Genomic DNA, 19,619 nt, shown 5'->3' on the forward strand with positions numbered 1-19,619 from the left:
AGCTTCATCTGGCTGTCGGTCTGTTTGGTGACGTCCACCACGTCCACGGGGACGTCTGGACCTGAGACAGCAGAACAGGACCCGATAAGACACAGAACCTACAGGTGAGGTCAACATGTCATGAAGTCAGTGTAGCTGAACGCATCTCTGGTGGGATTCTGTCACCACCACCCAAACATCGGCGTATTCAGAGAGCAGGTGCTCCCCCTGTTGGAGATCACGCGGCACTGCGTGCAGGTCAGATTCCCAGCTCCGCGTTTGGAACTTTTGCTTTCCTTCATTGGGTTTATCCTACTCCCTACTTGTTCTGTAAACAATGGAACTTTATATAGTTTCCAACAGGAAGCAAAAAAAACAACTAAAGTTTCATTTGACACTTAAGCAGAATGAACACATACGAATAAGTCATCAGATAACAACTTTTGTTATGGACACATTTCAATCAGCAGAATAAAATCCTGCTTTAAATTTAAATCACTCATCTGTTATAATTACTCATGCACCTCTATGGCATAATCCTATCATTAAATATTGTTACAATTATTTAAAGCAGTTCAGTAATAAAAATGTAATTCCTACATGAACTCCAGAGGCACATAACACTTTGTCCTATTAAATTAATTGTATGTGTTATGTGAAACATGTTGCTAATAAGACAGCAGAATTTCACTAAGTTGTTTCAAATTATGTCAACAGGTGGTGGTAGCCATGTTTGGAACCAAACATGAGGAAATACTAAAAAATTAATAAATAAATAAAATAATAATAATAGAAATCCATACATTTACAGTCAGATAGTCACATACACTGTACTAAAAGGAAAGAACCAACTTTTTATATAAATTTTTAGTTTGTATAATAAAGAAGGATGGAAAACTCTTCTATGGGATGTTGATATTTGTGGAAAATTATATAATAAAGTGCTTGGTTTCCAACCTGATAAAATAAAAAATGGTTCTAAAGTATTATTATTGGTACTTTCAGTGTCATTCTGACCATTCAATGTAATTATTTAATATTTAAAGGAAACAACTAGAAATCAAAAATGTGCATTTGTTATTAAATCCAGATTTTAAAACATTGGTTGGTTCTTTATCATTTTTAGCCAATGTTATAATCATGGAAGGTCTAAAGAGCAACATTGGCCCCAGAGCCACAGCTTGATGACCCCTGGTTTAAAGTAAGTATATTTTAAAATTGAACAGATATTGTGTTGTACCATCTTAATGGTGAAATATTGCGCTCCAATCAGGTGCTTTTACATTTCCTCACAGGCCAGTAGAGGCACTGATGCTACCAGGGAGCTCTAGGTAGGCTGCTGGAATTTCTTCCTACCAACATATTTCTCCACATCACTGATGTAGAAGGTTGGGGGAGGCATGGACATGCCCAGACCGTCCTTCTTCTGAACCAGGATGGGTTCGTTGAAGCCGTTCTCCTCCAGGTAGTCCAGGGTCAGCTGACTGCTGCTCAGTTTCACCACGATGTCGTCAGCGCTGGAAGAGAGAGGAGTTTGGTTTTACTGTAACCGGCTGGACCCAGCTCGGCCCCATAACTAACGTAAGGCAGCCCCTCAAGGGTGGACCACAGCACCCCCATGTGGAGGCAGCTGGAGGTGGTGAAACACAAGCTGAAAACTGACCATCCATCAATATCCATTCATTCATCCTTGTGTGGTTTCTCCATGTAGATATCTCTAGAGTGTGGAGCCCATTTGTAAGTAGGGTCCACTACTCCAGTTGTTCTGTCTGCAGAAGTTATTCAGAGAACAACTGAGAACAACCAGCACCATGGAGAGCCATGAACCCAGACCTGCAAGGAATGCAGAGTGGTTCCCACCAGTCTTGTTCAGTCCTCATCAATCAAACTCTAGGTTGTTTGTCTGCAAGATCCGGTTCATTTGGGGAGGTGTGAATGCGTAATCAAACTCTGATTTGGATAAAAAAAAATTAAAAAAAACTTTTGTCTGCCTAAACTCTTCGGTCTCAGTTTGGTTGAAGCGAACTCTGGTGTGGCTCGAATGCATATGTGAACACCAAGCGGACCGGAGACCGCTCCAAAAGCAAAATGCAAACTACAGCGCCAGGGCATTGTGGGTAAAATACAACCAAAACAAACAAGCTAGTTTGGCACTAGCTGAAGAAATGGCTCTTGGTTTTAGCAAACAACAAAAGAGAAATTCTTCAACAGCTAAAATCTAGGCCATATCAAAAATCTTAATGTTCTTAAAGGGCCGGTTGTGCCAGAGTGTACTAATAAACCCATTAAACTGTTAAAATATCAATAAGTAGCTGTTTGTTTCAGCATTCAGTAATTGTTTCTTAAACTTAAATAATACTAAACATCTTTTCACCATGGAACATCATAAAATCCATCCAGGACTTTGTGATTGATTTTAGTGGGGGTTTTCATAATTACAAATAATTTATAAATATTTGTAAGGAATTTTTACTACATTTGCGCTAATGTCTGACATTAAAGGCAACTTTTTATTTTAAAAAGTCACGGACTATAACTTGACATTAAGTGAGGCTGAGGCAACAATCACTTAAATCCAATGTTTATGGCAAATTTTGAGAAACATTTTCAGTAAAAATCATTTAAAAAATGTGGGAATTTGTTGATTTTGCGTGAATTTTGTGGATTTGTGAAAAACTGGAGGGATTTATTGATGTAATTTGGAGTCTAAAAAGCTACAGCGTTACAGATTTGGCTCCCTGGGCCCCAAGTTTGGTACATGTGCTGTAGATGTTCAAAGCCGGTTAAGTGGAACCCCTGATGACCTGCAGTCGCTGCGGATCTCCAGAGTACTGACCCAGCAGGCCTGGATACACACTGACCATCCCACCTATCAGATTTTCATTTGTAAATAAGACATGGAAGCCAAGTATCATTTCCTGTCTGCTTAATATTAACGCGTGTATCTGTGGGATAAAGACCCAACAAAATCCATTAAAGTTTCAAAGTATGAAAACATCTGCAAGAAACTATGTATGATGGTTGTGCTCATTAGCAACCCCGCTTCACCCCAAACAGCAACCCTCAACTCAGTGTGATATACAGCTTCACGCTAGCATTTCCAGCGAGGTTTTCTTCAAATTCTCCAGCAAACATCGAAAACAGTCATTCGGTGTTAAGGTGGAGAGAACACCGAGTGGCCTGTTCTCGGAAACAATCAACGGGACGGAGAGGTGTTCACCTGGGGAACGTTCGACTGCGCAGCTCCTTGATGAAAACCTGGCTGCCGTTCTGAACCGCCCGGATGTCTGTGCTTTGCCCCGTGTCGTGTTTGCTCCAGTTCTTTTTCTTTTTCACTGAAAAGTCAGAAGCAAGAAGAAATAGAGACTGCAAGATGCATCTGAATTTAAAAAAGCATTTTCTCATTTTTAGTCTTAAAACGTCTAGTCAATAAACGTTTGTCTTCAACACAATCTCATTAAAATTTGAAGCCATTAAAACAGAGGCCCACACTGCCACCCAGTGGCCTACTGAATCAGTGCTGTTACTCACATGTGGATTTGCCGTGGGTCTTCTCGCAGTTTGGGCAGTGATAGATGTCGATGTCCGGCGCATCGTCTTCATCCACCCCAACACAGCTGAAAGCAGAACCGCAGCGTGGCTTATTGTCAACAAACAGACGACAGCAGAGACACTCTGACCTCTGCCATGTGTTGTAGGCAGGGTTGGCCCAAGCCTCCATGGGGCCCTAAGCAAAATGTGGTTTTGGGGCCCTCAAGTTCTGCTAACAATGTGGACTGGCTGCAATCAGCAGTCCAATCATTAGATCATTCACACAACTGCTATGAACTTATTGCATCTCTGGCAGTGCTGTTTACATTATATACATGTATAATATAGGATACATTTATCGACCAGTTGATTTCTGGGCGCCGATTTTCTTAATTTTGGGGGATCGTGATTGGACGATACTTACACGTGAAGCCCATGTTATTCCCTGGTCTTATCTTCGTCAGCAAAGGTTTAAAAATCAGCCTCTGTCCTCTTCTGCTCTGCAGTGAGAGGTTTGACTGACAGACCAGCCCACCAGGTCAGGTTTGAACGTTTACAGTTAACAATATTCACCCCACTGTTGAAAACTCAGTGACGTACTTGCTATATTTAGCGACATTTCAGACACAAAAATTTAATATCAGTCAAAATCAAAATCGGCAGGTCAGATCGGTAACCAGGGATCGGCCAGAAAACTGCAGTCGGTGCAGCCAAACTTAAGATGGAATACATACACACATATTCATGACATTCTTGGATTAAGTAAATTTCTCTGAAGCGTTACTCCAATAGCTAAAACTTTTATTTATACTGGGTGAGTCTTTCTCCTCTGAGAATGTGGATTTGTACTGGCCTGATTCTGAGTCTTCAAATTATTTTAACATAAGTTTCACATAACTTAGAAGTTGATGTAAAAATAATGTTTGTTTAAAGACACAAAATGATTTGGCTCAGCAACAAACAACAAATCACCAACTACAGCTTAGAGCAGCTCTTCGATGTAGCAGCCATGTAGCCTGACGTAAAAAAACATTTTGCTGGGGCGTGCCGTGGTGGCGTAGGGCGTAGCGCGACCCGTATTTGGAGGCCTTGAGTCCTCGACGCGGCCGTCGCAGGTTCGACTCCCGGACCCGACGACATTTGCCGCATGTCTTCCCCCCTCTCCTTCCCTGTTTCCTGTCAGCCCACTATCACATAAGGGACACTAGAGCCCACAAAAGACCCCCTGGAGGGGTAAAAAAAACCCCATTTTGCTAGACAATGTCAAACATTGAGAGGTTTTAATTATTGTTATGAAACGTTATCAAACACGCTGTTTTCAAGCCAAAAATACCTCAGAAATATACACAGTAAACCATGAGAATTGACTCATTTCAAGTTTAAACTCAGTTTCATACTCAAGTAAATGTAATTGAGTAAATGTAACTGTTACTACACAACTCTGCAGGGTCAAAGTTCTTCTGGACAACGCAGCTCAAGCTGGACCAGTCAGTCGGTCAGTCAGGGTGCTAACAGCTGCTAACTGAGCGCTGCTCCAACCTGATCACGACGTTTTCTGTCGGGCTCGATTTAAACTGATGGAGTCAGGGGCGTGCCATGGTGGCGTAGGGCGTAGCGCGACCCGTATTTGGAGGCCTTGAGTCCTCGACGCAGCCGTCGCGGGTTCGACTCCCGGACCCGACGACATTTGTCGCATGTCTTCCCCCCTCTCCTTCCCCGTTTCCTGTCAGCCTACTATCATATAAGTGACACTAGAGCCCACAAAAGACCCCCTGGAGGGGTAAAACAAAACAAAACAAAAAAAAAACTGATGGAGTCGATGAAAAGAGGAGAGATTCTGACCACCATCCTGGACTGACCTCACTTCGCCCCAGGTCACGGTGAGATGACTTCTTCCAACCACATGTCAGGAAGCTCTTCCTGATCCTAACCTCACTTCAAATCATTCTAATCTACCTTTGAGTGTGTCAGAGTAAATAATACCTGTCATCAATGTATGGAAACTTATCAACTTTCAATTATTATTGATTTTTGCGTGAATAACTGACGCACTAAACATGGCGTTTAAGTTGAAGTTGTCTCTGCAAATGCTGAAAACGTTTGTTTTTAGACCTCAGCTCACTCATCCAATTTCCTCCAATAATTTGACTGTTGTTAGTTCACTGCAATACCGTGAATGGAGGATTCTATGCAGCCAGCAGGAGAAAAGTGTAATCTGACAGATTATTAGGTAATCCAGAAACTAACTGAGTTTATTACCACAGTTGATGGAAAGTGAAGTCATTTCCTTCAGACGCTCCTCTGCTTACAGGCGCAACCACACTGCATGTCAGAAACTCCAGGCAGATTTTACCACTTATTCATCTCATCGGCCGAACAAAAGAGTTTCTATAAATTGGGCGAAGGAAAAATACATTTTTCAGAGACGGACTGATCACGTTCGTCACACTTGTCAGAGTTAGGAATTAAACTCTAGGAATCAGAATCAAACACTCTGACTTCTTGTCACTTGTTTTTTGTTGTTGTTTCTTGAAGGCGTGTGTGAGGGGAATGAAAAAGTTAAAATGTTACTTATATGGACCTGATCATTTAATTTCCCTTCGAGATCAATAAACTACTTTTAGAATTTGAATTTGATTTAGAATTGTTTTATTTTGTCACATTCTTGCTCTATTTTATTTTTATGACCTGAACATATGGAAAAAAGGGATCCATTTGTCCACGTTGAATTAAACGAAGTTGTCTCCGTTATTTTTCCTGCATTATTTACAAACTTTTTTGTGGAGATTAAAAAGGCACACTCTATAGGAAATACTTCTGATTACTACCACAATTAAAAATAAATAAATAAATTAGCTGTGTGTGTGCTTTCCAGCAGTTTTTGTAGAATTTACTTTGTGAATGATCAATGAATCGTTTTAGAAATTCAAATCAACTCATTCAGAGAGAAACTGTTGGGTCCAAACAGAGGAAAATCTTAGTCTGAATCCGGGTCGCTGGCTTATTACTGACTCATAAGGCCATCGGAGTATTAAAATCAGGCCTGTTGCTGTGTTGGGGATGATGTTTACAATCTTTGCAACGCCCACACAAAGCAGCAGCCTAGAAATACACCAACCCTGTGAGTTGGTGTAATCAAACCTGGACGGCAGGATCAGTGGAAAGCCTTCCTGCTTCTCACCAGGCGAAAACTTCAAACTCCAAACAGATACCAAGAGAAATACTCCATACCATTTTTAATACCCCAGCAACTTTATTTTGGAGACACTGGGTTTATTCTAGTTAAGAGCAAAAAATATGATTAATTACAATATGACAAAATTCCTTTATTAGGGCAAAACAAATACTAATGTGACACAAGACCATAGGGATATTTTCTTGTGTTGCCCCCTTACTGTACAGTCTCTAGTTTTGTCTTATATATACATTTATATATAATTATATAAGACATGGGAACTCCACATGCTGTGTAGTGATGCGCCGATGCACTTTTTTCACTACCGATACCTGAGGTTTAGTATACGCAGAAATATTTAGCGATATTATACATATTTTACTGCCGTTTCAACACCTTTGGAAAAAGCCTGGCCAGAAACAGATAAAAATAAATGTTGTTTGTTTATATTGGGCCGATATCGATATATTAAAAAACGACTAATATCGGCCGGTACCGATCTCGGTGCCGACATGGAGTTCATCCCTACTTAAAACGTTTCCGTTTTTTCAAACACAGACATAAAGGTACTGAAGTGCGAATCAATTTGATAACTCTGCGCCAGTACAGCACACTGAAACACACCAACAGCTTCACAAGCTCGGTCAAACACGTAAAAACAACTTTCATTTGCTCAGTCACTGCATTTAGGAGAAGAACAGCCAATGTACAATAAAAAAATAAAGAAACTGAAACCAACAAATATTGTTTGACAAATGCTTCCAAAGAATTTCTCTGTGGAGTATTTTCTGTAAGCCTGCAGGTGGCGATGCAGTGAGCTTTGCAGGCCATGGACTTCCCACTAGAGATCCACCAATCTGATATTAATATATTTTTTCAGCAGCTATCCGATATTTTAAAAATTCCCGATCGGTTACCAGTGACAACGTGCCTGATGCATAAGGACAGACCTGTTGTATCTATTGCTATTTGTGCTTTGTTATTTATTCCACGTTATATTTAGAAATCCTAATTGCACTTTCTGAGCCATTGGAAATAATTTATTTGCACGTGTTTGCCCAAAGTAATCAAACTATTGTTTATGCTGAAAAGAACACAAACCTCAATTCTCCTGCAAAACACATTTGTAGCAAACAATCTGCTGATGGCGTGCAAAATACGAGCCAATCAGACGCCTGTAAACATACAGAGATCCTCTCAGACAGCGACGGAGGCCAGAATCTCAAGATAAACTTCATATTCTCTGTTTTAAAACAACTATGAAACCATGTTTCTCTGTCCGAGGAGTGAAACTGTGAAACAGTCTCAGGTGAAGTCCAGGGTAGTCCAAACATCACTCACTTTAAAAAGTTTAGATATTTCACTGGAACTATATTTAGCTCAGGCTCTGACTTATTTAGCGGTCATGTGTTTTGAAATGTATTTTTTAAATGCACGTATTTGAACATTAATGTCATATCTTTGTCTCTACTCTCTCAACTATTTCTCAATCCGCGTCCCGCAAACGCACCGGAGGACGGAAACAACGGACAGGATCACTACCCAGCTTCAAGATCAAATTGTTACAGAATGTTTCCAGTAGCGATGTGCGGATTGAAACCAAAACATAAAGATTTATATGCTTCACGATCGATCCTCAAATCCAAGCATCAACACTTTCAACACTTCAGTCATTTTAGATAATGTAGCTGAACAAGAACACGTCAGAAAGAGACTAAATTATTGAGATTTTGCCTAAATGACACAGGGTTGACGTGGAACTACTTTTTCTCCTGCCTGGTAAGAGTGTGGTACATATTTTGCTCAGTCAGTCAATCTGTTCCAGCTTTCATTTTATAGTAGTTCTTAAAAATTACTCAAGGATATATATCAGTAGGGTTATTACTTTATCATTATTATTTTTTGAGTTTGCAACATTTTCACATATCTTGTATGATTTTTGCTGTAGTTAAAATAGCAGCTTTAGGAAATGACCCTGTTATCTCAAAGTACTTCTGAGACTAAAATGAATAAATTAGAGGTGATGTCTTTCGCTCTTCTAAGGAAGCTATGATTTGAAATACAACAAATACTGTTAGATCTAACAGGCAAATTAAGCGTTTTTGCACAAAGTATCGGATCGGTATCGCTGATACCAACTTTCATTTTTCTCGGTATTGGATCGGAAAGGAAATTGATGGAATCGAACAACGCTAGTTTCCGGCGTTTTGTGGTCAACAAGCCTGACGCCGGCAAACATGTCGACCAAAGCTGACCAGTCGCAGGAAGGGAAGTACGAACAACGCAGGAGTCACACCGTCTCTAGCGCTGACGCTAACGGCGGCGACAAAACGTGCTCACAGACCTAATAGAAGTCAGACATGACGCCTTCGAGACATGATGTTTTAGTGCGTGCCTGAGGGAAATGCAAAGCTCTCCGTCCTGTCGGCAACACGTCGTGTCGCGCCATCCTGCACCTCGAAACTTGACCGAGACGACGTGGGGAATGGAAGGTGGGAGCGGAGGCTGGAATCAGGCGGGCTCCTCTACGCATGACCTCATCCAACTAAACCAAGAAAACCAGACGCTTGCTACATCATCATAAAGAGAGCGTTACCACATCTAAACGTAATAAAAAGAAAATGTTCACAGATCCCTGCTAGCACCAATTTCTTTTCCACTGAGCAGGACTACCGCTATTCCCTTCACTCTGTCCTGGTGAACCGGCTGTCTGCTGAAGGACATTTTCCTGCCTTTCTTTTCCCGCGGCATCTTTAGCAAACGGACATAGCAAACCGTTTCTTTTGAAAGAGAGTTGATCTGCAACACCAACAGTCAAACGGCAGGACAACAGAGGCGACATTCTTTCACCAGCATCAGACGTCTTCCTGTGTTTGTGGCTGAATTCAAAGGCGGCAATCATTCTGTCTTGGATCTGTCTTGGGTTTATAAATATGATATTACACTTTGAGCAAAAAAAAAAACCCAAACTACTCACAAAAATGACCTACAAGATCTATCCAAGAACCACATCATTACCAGACCTATAATAAATCAGAAGACAGGAAAAAAAAGATGAATGAAGGGACTAAAGAAGCGAAGTGACTTTTTGTGTTGGTTTAGTTTAGTGTTTCTAGTAGGAAAACTCTTCCCAAATCAGGCAAATGTTCCTCTATGCGCTGCTTTACAGCCTGTCTTCACTCACAGGCTGCTGACACGTTAGAAAACCGAGCCAGCATCTCGGTTACAAGCTTATTTACTAATTACAAGGATAATCATAAGCTGCCTGCAGCTACGGATTTATTTCGCTTCTGTTCTATATAAAACACCAACAGAAACATTCACGCTTTGGACCGTTGGATTTCTCTGTCTCCGCGCAGCGAAACCCACGTGTCCTACCAGCAACTTGAAGTCCAGGAGCCGGGACACTCTGAGGCCCAGTTGTTGCTCTGAGCGTCACAGTCTGACCTCAGACTATCTGAGAAGATTCCTGAACTGTTTTTAATATTTGCCTTCTATAAATAAAGCCCCTCAATACCTCTAACCATTAGATGAAACATCCTTAACTTTAACCCAGACAAACAACTGATTAGAATAATGAGTCAATACGTCAGACCACACCCACTTTATGTCCGGCTGGATCGGCAGCAGACTGAAGTTTTACAGCGTAGAGGAGCCGCTTTAAACTCGGTTCATTTTCGCATGTTTCTTTGTGTGCTTATCTAAAGTAGATACACAGAAAATAAGCCTTCCAGGTGGAAAGCAGGTTAATTATACTTGGCAGGAACACAGGGACAAACAAGCAAGACGTGCAGGGCCGGCAAAAAGTTGTACGGGGGCCTTGAGCAGAATTTGATTTAGGGGCCCCTCTTCCCGCTAAGAACATCAGCATTTCAATAGATTTAGTGGAATCTCCAAGATTCCACTAAATCTCGGCCAGTTTAATTGCCTGAGCTTAAAAGTGACTAATAATTATTGAGGTTATATAAACAAACAAACCAAGCTCAAACACAAACTCATAGCATCAGATTTGTACTTTTGCAAAGTAAAATTGTCAGTTCCTTTAGATCTTAAAACTTACATGTAAAACAAGTTAAATATGTTAATGTATCCATACTGAAACCATTAAATCAAGTTTAACAGCACTGACAGTGACAATAAACAACTGTTAAAATTCCAGCTCTATGGTCTGTGTTTTTAAATCTACATTTTAACGCAGAGCCCTAAGTCAAATTCTGCTCAAGGCCCCCGTACAGCTTTGGGCCGGCCCTGCACTTCCTGTTTGTCTTTGTTGTTTGTTTGTTTTTGTCCACCGTGTTCTTGCCAAGTACTGCAATCTGCTTTTCACCTGGAAGGTTTATTTTCAGTGAATCTACTTTAGATGAGCACACAAAGAATCATGGAAAATGAAGCAGAGCTGAACGCGGTAGACCAGTGGCGGTTGCTCTACGCTGTAAACGTTCAGTCTGCTCCTGAAGATCTGGGGCTGAATAGTTGATGGGATTTAACAGACATGCAAAAAGAATTGTGATTTATTTCAATTGTAATATATTCAATTGTATTTTCTAACCCTTACCCTGCCCTTCTTGCTCCTGGAGGAAATTCTGTTTTGGCCAAAATGCTACACAGTTCCAAATAAAAACACTAAAACCCAACACCTAAGGATAAAACGCGGGCTCAGACTGATCAACGACTCAACAAGTGGATGGTACGATACAAGGGGTCAGCATGCTAACGTGCTAATGGTTGAGCCAAACTGATTAAATCAGTCCTCGTGACGAAAATCGCGTGGTTTTGTTTCCGGCCTCGTGTGGTCCGACACGCTGGCGAACTTTTCGCACCTCCCTCTCCATACTATTGTGTTATTGTTCTGAATTTCATTGGTGTGTTTATTTATGTGGAAAACAGCAATTACTCAACTTCCATGAGCTGCTGTTCAGACTGACGGTGGCATGCTGGGTCGACCGCGCAGGGCCCTTCAACATGGTGTGGCCCCCCTTTCTTAAAAAAATAAATAAATAAATTTTAAAAAATAACAAAAAAGATGCAGCGCTTTCAGACCTCAAATAATGCAGAGAAATCAAGTTTATGTCCATTTAGAAACAACAACACTCAGGAAGAGTTCAGAAATCAATATTTGGTGGAAGAACCAGGAGGTTTTCAGTGGGGTTCAGTGCAGTGGACTCTTCGTTTTTTTCCAGAGTTGCATATTATTGATTGGGATGAGTCACACACGCAATTACAAATCGCAACAGATGCATTTATTCTCATTGGAGAATGTAGTAATTATAAATGTCTAGCCGTGTTACAAGAGCCACTAGGGTGGCTGCTGCCTCGCGAGTACCATCCCATTAAATTAAATCCAATTACCTTTATGTTAAATATGTCAATTGCTTGGTTTACTTCAGTAGCTCCTTTATTGTTTACCGTATATTACTCTAAATATTCAAGTGTCTCCGCTGTTTTTTGTTTTGTTTTGTTTTTTTATCACCACTTGACTGTGTTTAGTCAATAGTTTGTTTCCCAGCCTCTGTTTCTCATTGGCTGTTGGAGAAACACGTTTGTAGCTGGGTCGATGATCGGTCCTCACTACCTGACCAGGTCCAACTCAAACAACCCTGACTGAGAAAGGCCAAGGCCGAGGTCCCAAAAATTTTTTTTTGTGGGGGCCAATCACTGTCAAGTCACAGAATTTGGAAAGTAGCAACATGCGACTCAGACCTAAAGATACGATGGATGGAGTAGAACACAGCCCATCAGAGGAACAGGTGACTGCTGCTGCTATCACTGCAGCAGCCATATTGAATTTTGAGGTTTGGGTTTGGAGGGAAATCCCTGGCTGGCCGAGCCAAAATTCGGACTTTGTTCAACTAAAACCGAGTCATAAATCCAGAATTCTGACGACCGCGTAAAAAATACGTATCCTTCCTTCGGATGAACTGAAACTGAACTGTTGTTCAAATGGATTGCGATGATAGCGACAGTTATTGAGAACTCTCATCTGTTATCAACAACAGCACTGACACTCAAAATGTCTATAAACTATTTTTTTTCTTAACTATTAAAAACAACAACAACAAAGTTTAGAAGTTTAAAAAAAGCAGCAACTTTATGAAGAAATAGACTCAGTCTGTTTGAACAGATGTACTCCAGCAAAAAAAACGCCTGTTTCCCCAAAAATACTCCAACTTTATTCCCTCTGACAGTAGGCTAATACTAAAACATCGTCATATTGCATATTTAGATTATTTTGTCCAACTGTGTCCTAAACCTGATATTACAGGCTATAATAAAGCAGTATATGCTTATAACGCCACGGTACGAGTTCATAGATTTTGTGTTAATAGGTGTTAGTTTCCAGTCAAGGTGAGGTTTGTTCCTTTGAAACTATGCTTTTTCAGAATAACACACTGGTTCCCTGTGGATTGTGTTTTTAGGCTGCTGGAGCTGTGGATCTACTCGCAGTGACTAAAAACATAAAAATCTCTAAAGGGCTCATGTACAGTATGCTAGCTCCTAACATACTGTATTTGCATGGGCATTATAACACAGGTTTGCAGGAAACATGAGCATTCAGGTTCTTTTCATAACCTGCATCTTATATCTCTACATGACTCCTCTGAATGCAGGTACTTGTTGAGTTTCTGCTGATGCCTGACTGCAGGTCATGGCTCTTCCCTGCGTTTAACTCACAGATAAAGCCCGAGGCGGGCAGGCAGCCCAGCGAGTCGGGGAAGCATTAAGGGGTTAACATTCAGGCGCGTAAATACTGTCCATCGCTCCGTAGGGCTTCTTCACTCAAACAAACGCTTTAAACAAATGATCTAATTAAAGTAAGACGCCCCGGAGTGCAGCCGAACGGTGTGAATTACACGCAGACCACCGCCGACGTTCGGACGGGGCAGCTTGTGACTGTGAAAAAAGAAGTGAGGCAAATAATGCCATATGTTGACAAGGATTCTGCGGAGATCGTAGCGACTCCTGTACAACGGAAGATGAGCGGAGGATCCGATTTGCGCTCCGCTCGGACAGGCAGCACGGCGGCTGGCCATAGGTCCAGAGTACCGGAGGCTCCAGCCGCTTCCATTACTGTTAACAACAACTGCGCTTCTCTCCCTGCTGACGGGTCAGGACGCCATAAACACGGGCTATTGTCAGCCATGGCTGGCGCCTGGCAGGAAGACTCTGCTGCGGGGCTCTGAGCTCGGGCTCGGGTCGTGATTTCCAAACCACGCTCCGCTTGAACAGCGAGTGAAAACCGACAGACCGCTCCATATGTGGCAGCACTTAACAACAATATGGCTGATAAATAAAAAAAAAAGGGAGTGTGGCAGCGGCGGAGGGAAAGGGGGAAAACGAGACCCACAAGAACGGCGACTCCGCCGAGGCTTCCCCCGCCGCTGTCCGCTCCTGACAAGGGGAAGGCAGAGTTTAGTTTGGGGATACGCGAGGATGTCAAACAGCTCGCGGGAGACATGAGCAGACGATGCCCCTCACTCCATAATATTATTTTCCGAAGTACGTTTTGGATTCACGGGAATCCGCTTCGTTATATTTCGCGAAAAAATGTCACAACCCCGGTCCGGCTATATTTAACTCCGCCTTCTTCTTCTTCTCCAAGCGGCCTCTCTTCAGATGTAGATTAGTTTAGCTTCAACTTCTTGTTCTAACTTTTAGGATCCTTCATGCTCGGGCCCCCAGTATGTCTCTGACATGCTTATGCCTCAGTCTTCTGCTGGTCCACTGAGTCTGTTGATACCTAAACAGACTCGGCTTAAAATCCGTTGTTTCTGGCCATTGCACCTCGATTTTTACTTCATTTTGATTCCATTGATTATTATTTTAAAAACCCAGCTAGCAATATATTTGTACAGACAGGCTTTTAAATCATGTGAAATTTATCTTTGATCTGTTTTTCTTTTGTGACTTGTGTAGCATTTGTGATTTTAGCTTTGCAAATATAATTTACTTATTTACCCTGAAAATATCTTAGGCTAAAAAAAAAAAACCTCCACAAAAAAGTAGTTAATTCTTAAGGATCGATACCTTGATGAATCTGATTTATAATTCAGTGTGTAGTGCATCTTTATTTATAGCTATATGTACACGTGTTTGTCACGTATGTTACATCGAACCGAATGTCCAACACGATGCGAATGTGACAGTTCCTTTATTTACAAGCGCTCCTTGGTGCCTTGAGCAAGTGTCACATGAATCAAGAGAGGATGTGAGAAGTATTTCACTCCAGGCGTTTAGCTCAGAGCACTCAGCCATATGGATTCATTTCACTCCTCACTGAGGTAAACTAAAAACAACACAAGCACTCAGTGTTTCAGCCATGATTACGAGCATAAGACCAACATAAATTTATATAGACAGACATAAAGATTAAGCTATCTAGTAATCTGCTGTTGAGCTGTGTTTAGCAGTAAATCTGCTGTAGTTGTTGAGAAATTGAAAATTAGTTGCGGGTTTTTTTTATACCAATTTCCATCGCTTTATGGGAAATAGAGGTGGCTCTTGCATTAGAACTAGTGATGCACCAATCAGTCCGCCAGCATCCTGACATCAATCATGTCCTCCCTTTACTTCCTGATGGATTCAAAACGACGACCTCGTGGAATACATAGTAAAGTTTAAACTTTAAACTTTATTAGGTAAACCTGTTTAGTCATTTGTTGTCACAAATAGCAAATCAGCTGAAACTCAAAGCAGTCAGAGAACGTGATGTGGGAAGAAGACTTGCTGAGATTTAGCAGGCATCAGAATGAGGAAGGAAGGGATTTTAGGTTGCTTTGAACATGGTGTGGTTTTGGTCACCAAAACACTTGCCACTTTTGTTCTTTTATATTCACACAAAACTGCCTCTCAGATTTAAAGAGAATTAAACCAGTTGTATTATAATTAATTAAACAACTGGTTAAAGAAGTTTGTGAATGGCAAACAGAAAGTAGCTTCTGGAGGGTCAAAGGCTATTTATGCAGAAACATAAACTCCCACTCCCTTTTAACTGGAAGGACATTTTAATAGAAGAAAAACAAGTGTTGGAAAAATAAGTCAAAGCAGAACCTGAAGATGAGAGTGAAACTTTCCTCAAGACATAGTGGATACTGATGTTGCTTTGACCTTCTGTCAAAGGCTGTTTGCCTGTTTTCTCTTCAAACCCTCAAGATAAACCTAATTTTGTCTCTTCAGCCGTGAGTGTCGTGTGTTGAAGGTAAAGAGTGAAGTGAACTTAAAATAGCCGAAAAACACAGTGTAAGAAACAAACTCAGACTCTGGTTTCTTAGAGAAGAGGGTTGATTCAGGTTTTTGTAATTTGTATTTTAATCCTTCCCGTTTTCAAAAGACTGATAAAACTGAAGTGAGACGGGTTCAGACCAACAAGGACAACACATACTGTAGCTGTGCTGTTCAACCACAGTAATTATATGCACTCATGTAGTGATAGGTTAGCCCCCTGCTTCTCATTGGAAAAACACATTTATGAGCACAAATATAAATTTTCAAAAGCAATTTTGTACGTCTTGAGTTGGTCTAACAGTAAATGGACGTCTCCTCCAGTTTTCACAGACAACCTACCAAGCAAAATACTTGCGAAACACAGAGAAGCCGATGAGCAGCGTGGTCAACCCAACCTGAATTATACCAGCCACACGATGACTACAAAAAGTGTGTGGTCTATCTGCACCATGCTAAGTGACATTTACCCAAATATCAGCGCAGGTCAAATGTATTTATTTGAGCATCAATTTATAATTTTGAAAAATACTAAATTCAAACTTGTACATTAAAATCTTGTTTGTAAAAATCATTGAACAAATAGACATGTCTCTAAAGAGTTCAATGTGTTTGTCAAATTGAACGTCACATTTCTCCCAAGGGAGACAAATAACTTTGACTTTGACAGTCGTTCGGTACGGTTTGCTTGAGTACATGTAAGTAACGACCTGCAAGAGTAAAAGTCACAGAGGCAAAGAGAAGGACCCGGGAGATAAGGCTGACCAAAGTGGGTGAGGTGTGGACAAGTGTGAGAGACGAGAAGCGACAGAAGGTTATTTTTAGGCCGCCTGTGCCGCTGTTATTGCAGTATTCGTTTTGCTGTCTGCCTCGTTCAGGACCTGCTTATACTCCAAGGCACAGAGCGGGCATCCAGATCACAGCGGTGACTCACTGGTCCCTGACTTGCACCTGAAACCAGCTCTGACCCCTGTTCAGACGACACGCTCTTGCACTTTCACAACCTTATACTGACATGACAGAACGCCACAGAGGTGTCACATGGGCTTCTTGTTCGAGGGGATCCTTGAAAAGTTTAGACTAGGGATGAAGCGAAACATCTCTCAAGTACGTAGAAAAACCAATAGAAATATGAGTGGTACGCAGGTTAAGGAGGGTTTTTTTTGCATTTATATTGAACTTTTTCATCCTTGGTCATATTTTGATGCTTTTTATCAATTTAAACTTCTACTTGCCATTTCTGTACTTACTTCTAAAACAATGGTAATGTGTTTTTTCCTCTGTATGCTGGTGAGGCCATTCCTCAAAGTTAGATGAAGAACACCCCCATCCTCATCTTGGAGCCGCTGGCATTAATAATTTGAAGCTTATTAACTTCTTTATTGCTGCCTCAAAGATTTATTTAATCCTTTCCCCCGCCCCCTTTTTTTGTTCTGTTTTAGCATCGTTCAAACTTCCCAGGTGAAACACGATGATGAAAATCAGTTTTGGGTTTTCCTGTCAGGCTCAGTTATATAGAGCTATATAAACCCTTAGAGATTGATTTTGTTGTTGGCCTTTTGCAAAATATTCTAACCCTGTGTTAGCAAGGTATCATTTGCTTATTCAAAGTAAATTAATAAAAGCATTTATAATTGTTTTTTAAAAGAATGGCTCTCAGTGACAGTGAGCCTCCAAATGGATACCAAAATTACACCAAAAGTGCACCAAATACTCATCCAGGCCACAAAAGGAAATATCTCAAACGTTGCAGAACTCGCCTGGTCCATGATTTAGCGAAACAAATGAGACGGCATCTGCGGAGGAGCTTCAGGGCAATTTTTGACATCAGCGCGGATGTCAAAAATTACAACATTTACCAAAAATATCTCGATGATCCCCAACGCCATTTGAAAATGTTTTTTTTTCAGACTAAAGTGAAACTCACTGGAAGGTGTGCATCCCACTGCATCTGGCATAAAACTAACACGCCATTTTATAGAAAGACTACTATACCTACAGTAAAAGATAATGGTGGTAGTGGGCCCCCATATGGATTACAATAAAATCCCCCCAAAAAAGAAAAAAAAGAATCAACTGGGCGCACACATCGTTCAACCAGACATAAACCTATACACATATTTTGTTTTCAAACTCCACTGAAGTTTATTTCACACTTCAGGTTGCAACAAAACACACTACAAACCATCTTTACAGTGAATCACTTTTGTGTAACTGTTTTGTTTTTTTTTGTTTGTTTTGTTCATTCATCCAAACCGCTTCCCGCGCCCCACACTTTGGGAACCGCTGCTTTAAAAGGAGAATATCCTGACATTAGTAGTTTGTGATTTCAAACTTATGATCACTTGGAAAACATCAGGACAATGATTCTAAGCACACCAATAAAGTCACCAATAAAGTAAGAGAAATCAAAATTCATGTTTTGGAGTGGTCTAGTCAAAATTGGGACTTAGATCCAATTAAAATGTTGTGCTGTTACCTTAATCAGGTTGTTTATGCTCCAAAACTCTAAAGTGTGGATGAATTAAGTCAGTTCTGCAAAGTGGAGTGTGCCACACCTACTTTACAGTGATGTGAAAGAGTAAAAGCCAGTTATTGTCACTGCTTGTTGATAATTAAATAAAATCAAAATTGTAAACCTGTTTTTTTTACTTTTGTAATGAAGTTATTTTTGCCTGATTTTAACCATTATTTTATGATCTGAAACATGTTAGGCTGACAAGGAAAAAACAAGACAAGTAATTTTTCAAAGCATATTTTTCTTTTTATGTTTCCAAAAAGAAAAATATGATTTAAAAATAAAATCAGTTCACCTCTAGTGTACTTTCAATGGTCTATCGTAAAAAAAGAACAACAATTATCCAGACATGGATAATGTAAATTGATGTACATTTCATGTAAATTGAATATACGCAAACACAGTTACGCGAGACTGACATAATACCCGTATGGAGATTAATCTAAATTCAGTTCAATAAATTTTGGGTTGTGTTTTCATCCGAGGTGAACATAATTTCATGGTTTAGTAGCCCTTCAGCTTCTTCCGGTTACGATAAATCGACAATATCTGCAGCAGTGCAGCAGCAGACCTTATTTCCTGCTCATTGGGGCAGGTTTTGATGTTATTGCACCAAGCAACTCGGCGCATTTTGTCACACAGAAAGTTTAATTCGAAGGTCCCACAGAGATCTTACCCATTCCTTTATTTAATCATGCCTCTTGGTTTCATTCTGCAGACACAAATATTCATTTGGAAGAAAGAGGCATGAAACAACGGGGCGATTTCTGCACCGGTTATATGAATTAGCATATAAACACCAGGCAGGCGGAGCACTTTTCTTTTTTCCTCAAGATGGAGGTGATGGCCCTTTATGCTGTGGTGGATTACTGGACCAGAACTGAGCTAAATGTGTGGCTTTGAAAGCGTTCCAAATTATAGTTCGGTGCGCAGGCGGCGAGGCATCAATCATGAAAATTAACTAGTTGACACTACAAACACCTCACAGGGAACCACACTGCTGTTATTTAGTACAGCAGTACATTTTTAACAAATGAGAGGAACACATGTCAGCAGTAACACTGTTCCTGTCTGTATACAAACGGATTATACTCAATGCAGCCTGTGATGTGACTGCTACTTTTTACTGCAATAAAAGTACAAGTGACTGTGAGGCAATTCATTTTATCAACGTATTTGGACATATTATTATTTAAT

General features: G+C 40.7%; 1 protein-coding gene across 1 annotated transcript in view; it reads right to left on the reverse strand.

Annotated features, from left to right (window-relative positions):
• LOC116710720 (lysine-specific demethylase phf2-like) overlaps positions 1 to 3,736 on the reverse strand; it is a 33,652-nt gene extending 29,916 nt beyond the window's left edge. The window contains 4 exon segments of the mRNA XM_032549904.1: positions 1 to 61; positions 1,336 to 1,496; positions 3,200 to 3,314; positions 3,511 to 3,736. Coding sequence (XP_032405795.1) covers positions 1 to 61; positions 1,336 to 1,496; positions 3,200 to 3,314; positions 3,511 to 3,700 — 527 coding nt within the window. The 5' untranslated portion in view covers positions 3,701 to 3,736.
• Between the last annotated feature and the right edge of the window lie 15,883 nt (positions 3,737 to 19,619).

The sequence above is a fragment of the Xiphophorus hellerii genome, chromosome 20 (genome assembly GCF_003331165.1).
Source record: "Xiphophorus hellerii strain 12219 chromosome 20, Xiphophorus_hellerii-4.1, whole genome shotgun sequence".
NCBI classification, from domain to species: domain Eukaryota; kingdom Metazoa; phylum Chordata; class Actinopteri; order Cyprinodontiformes; family Poeciliidae; genus Xiphophorus; species Xiphophorus hellerii.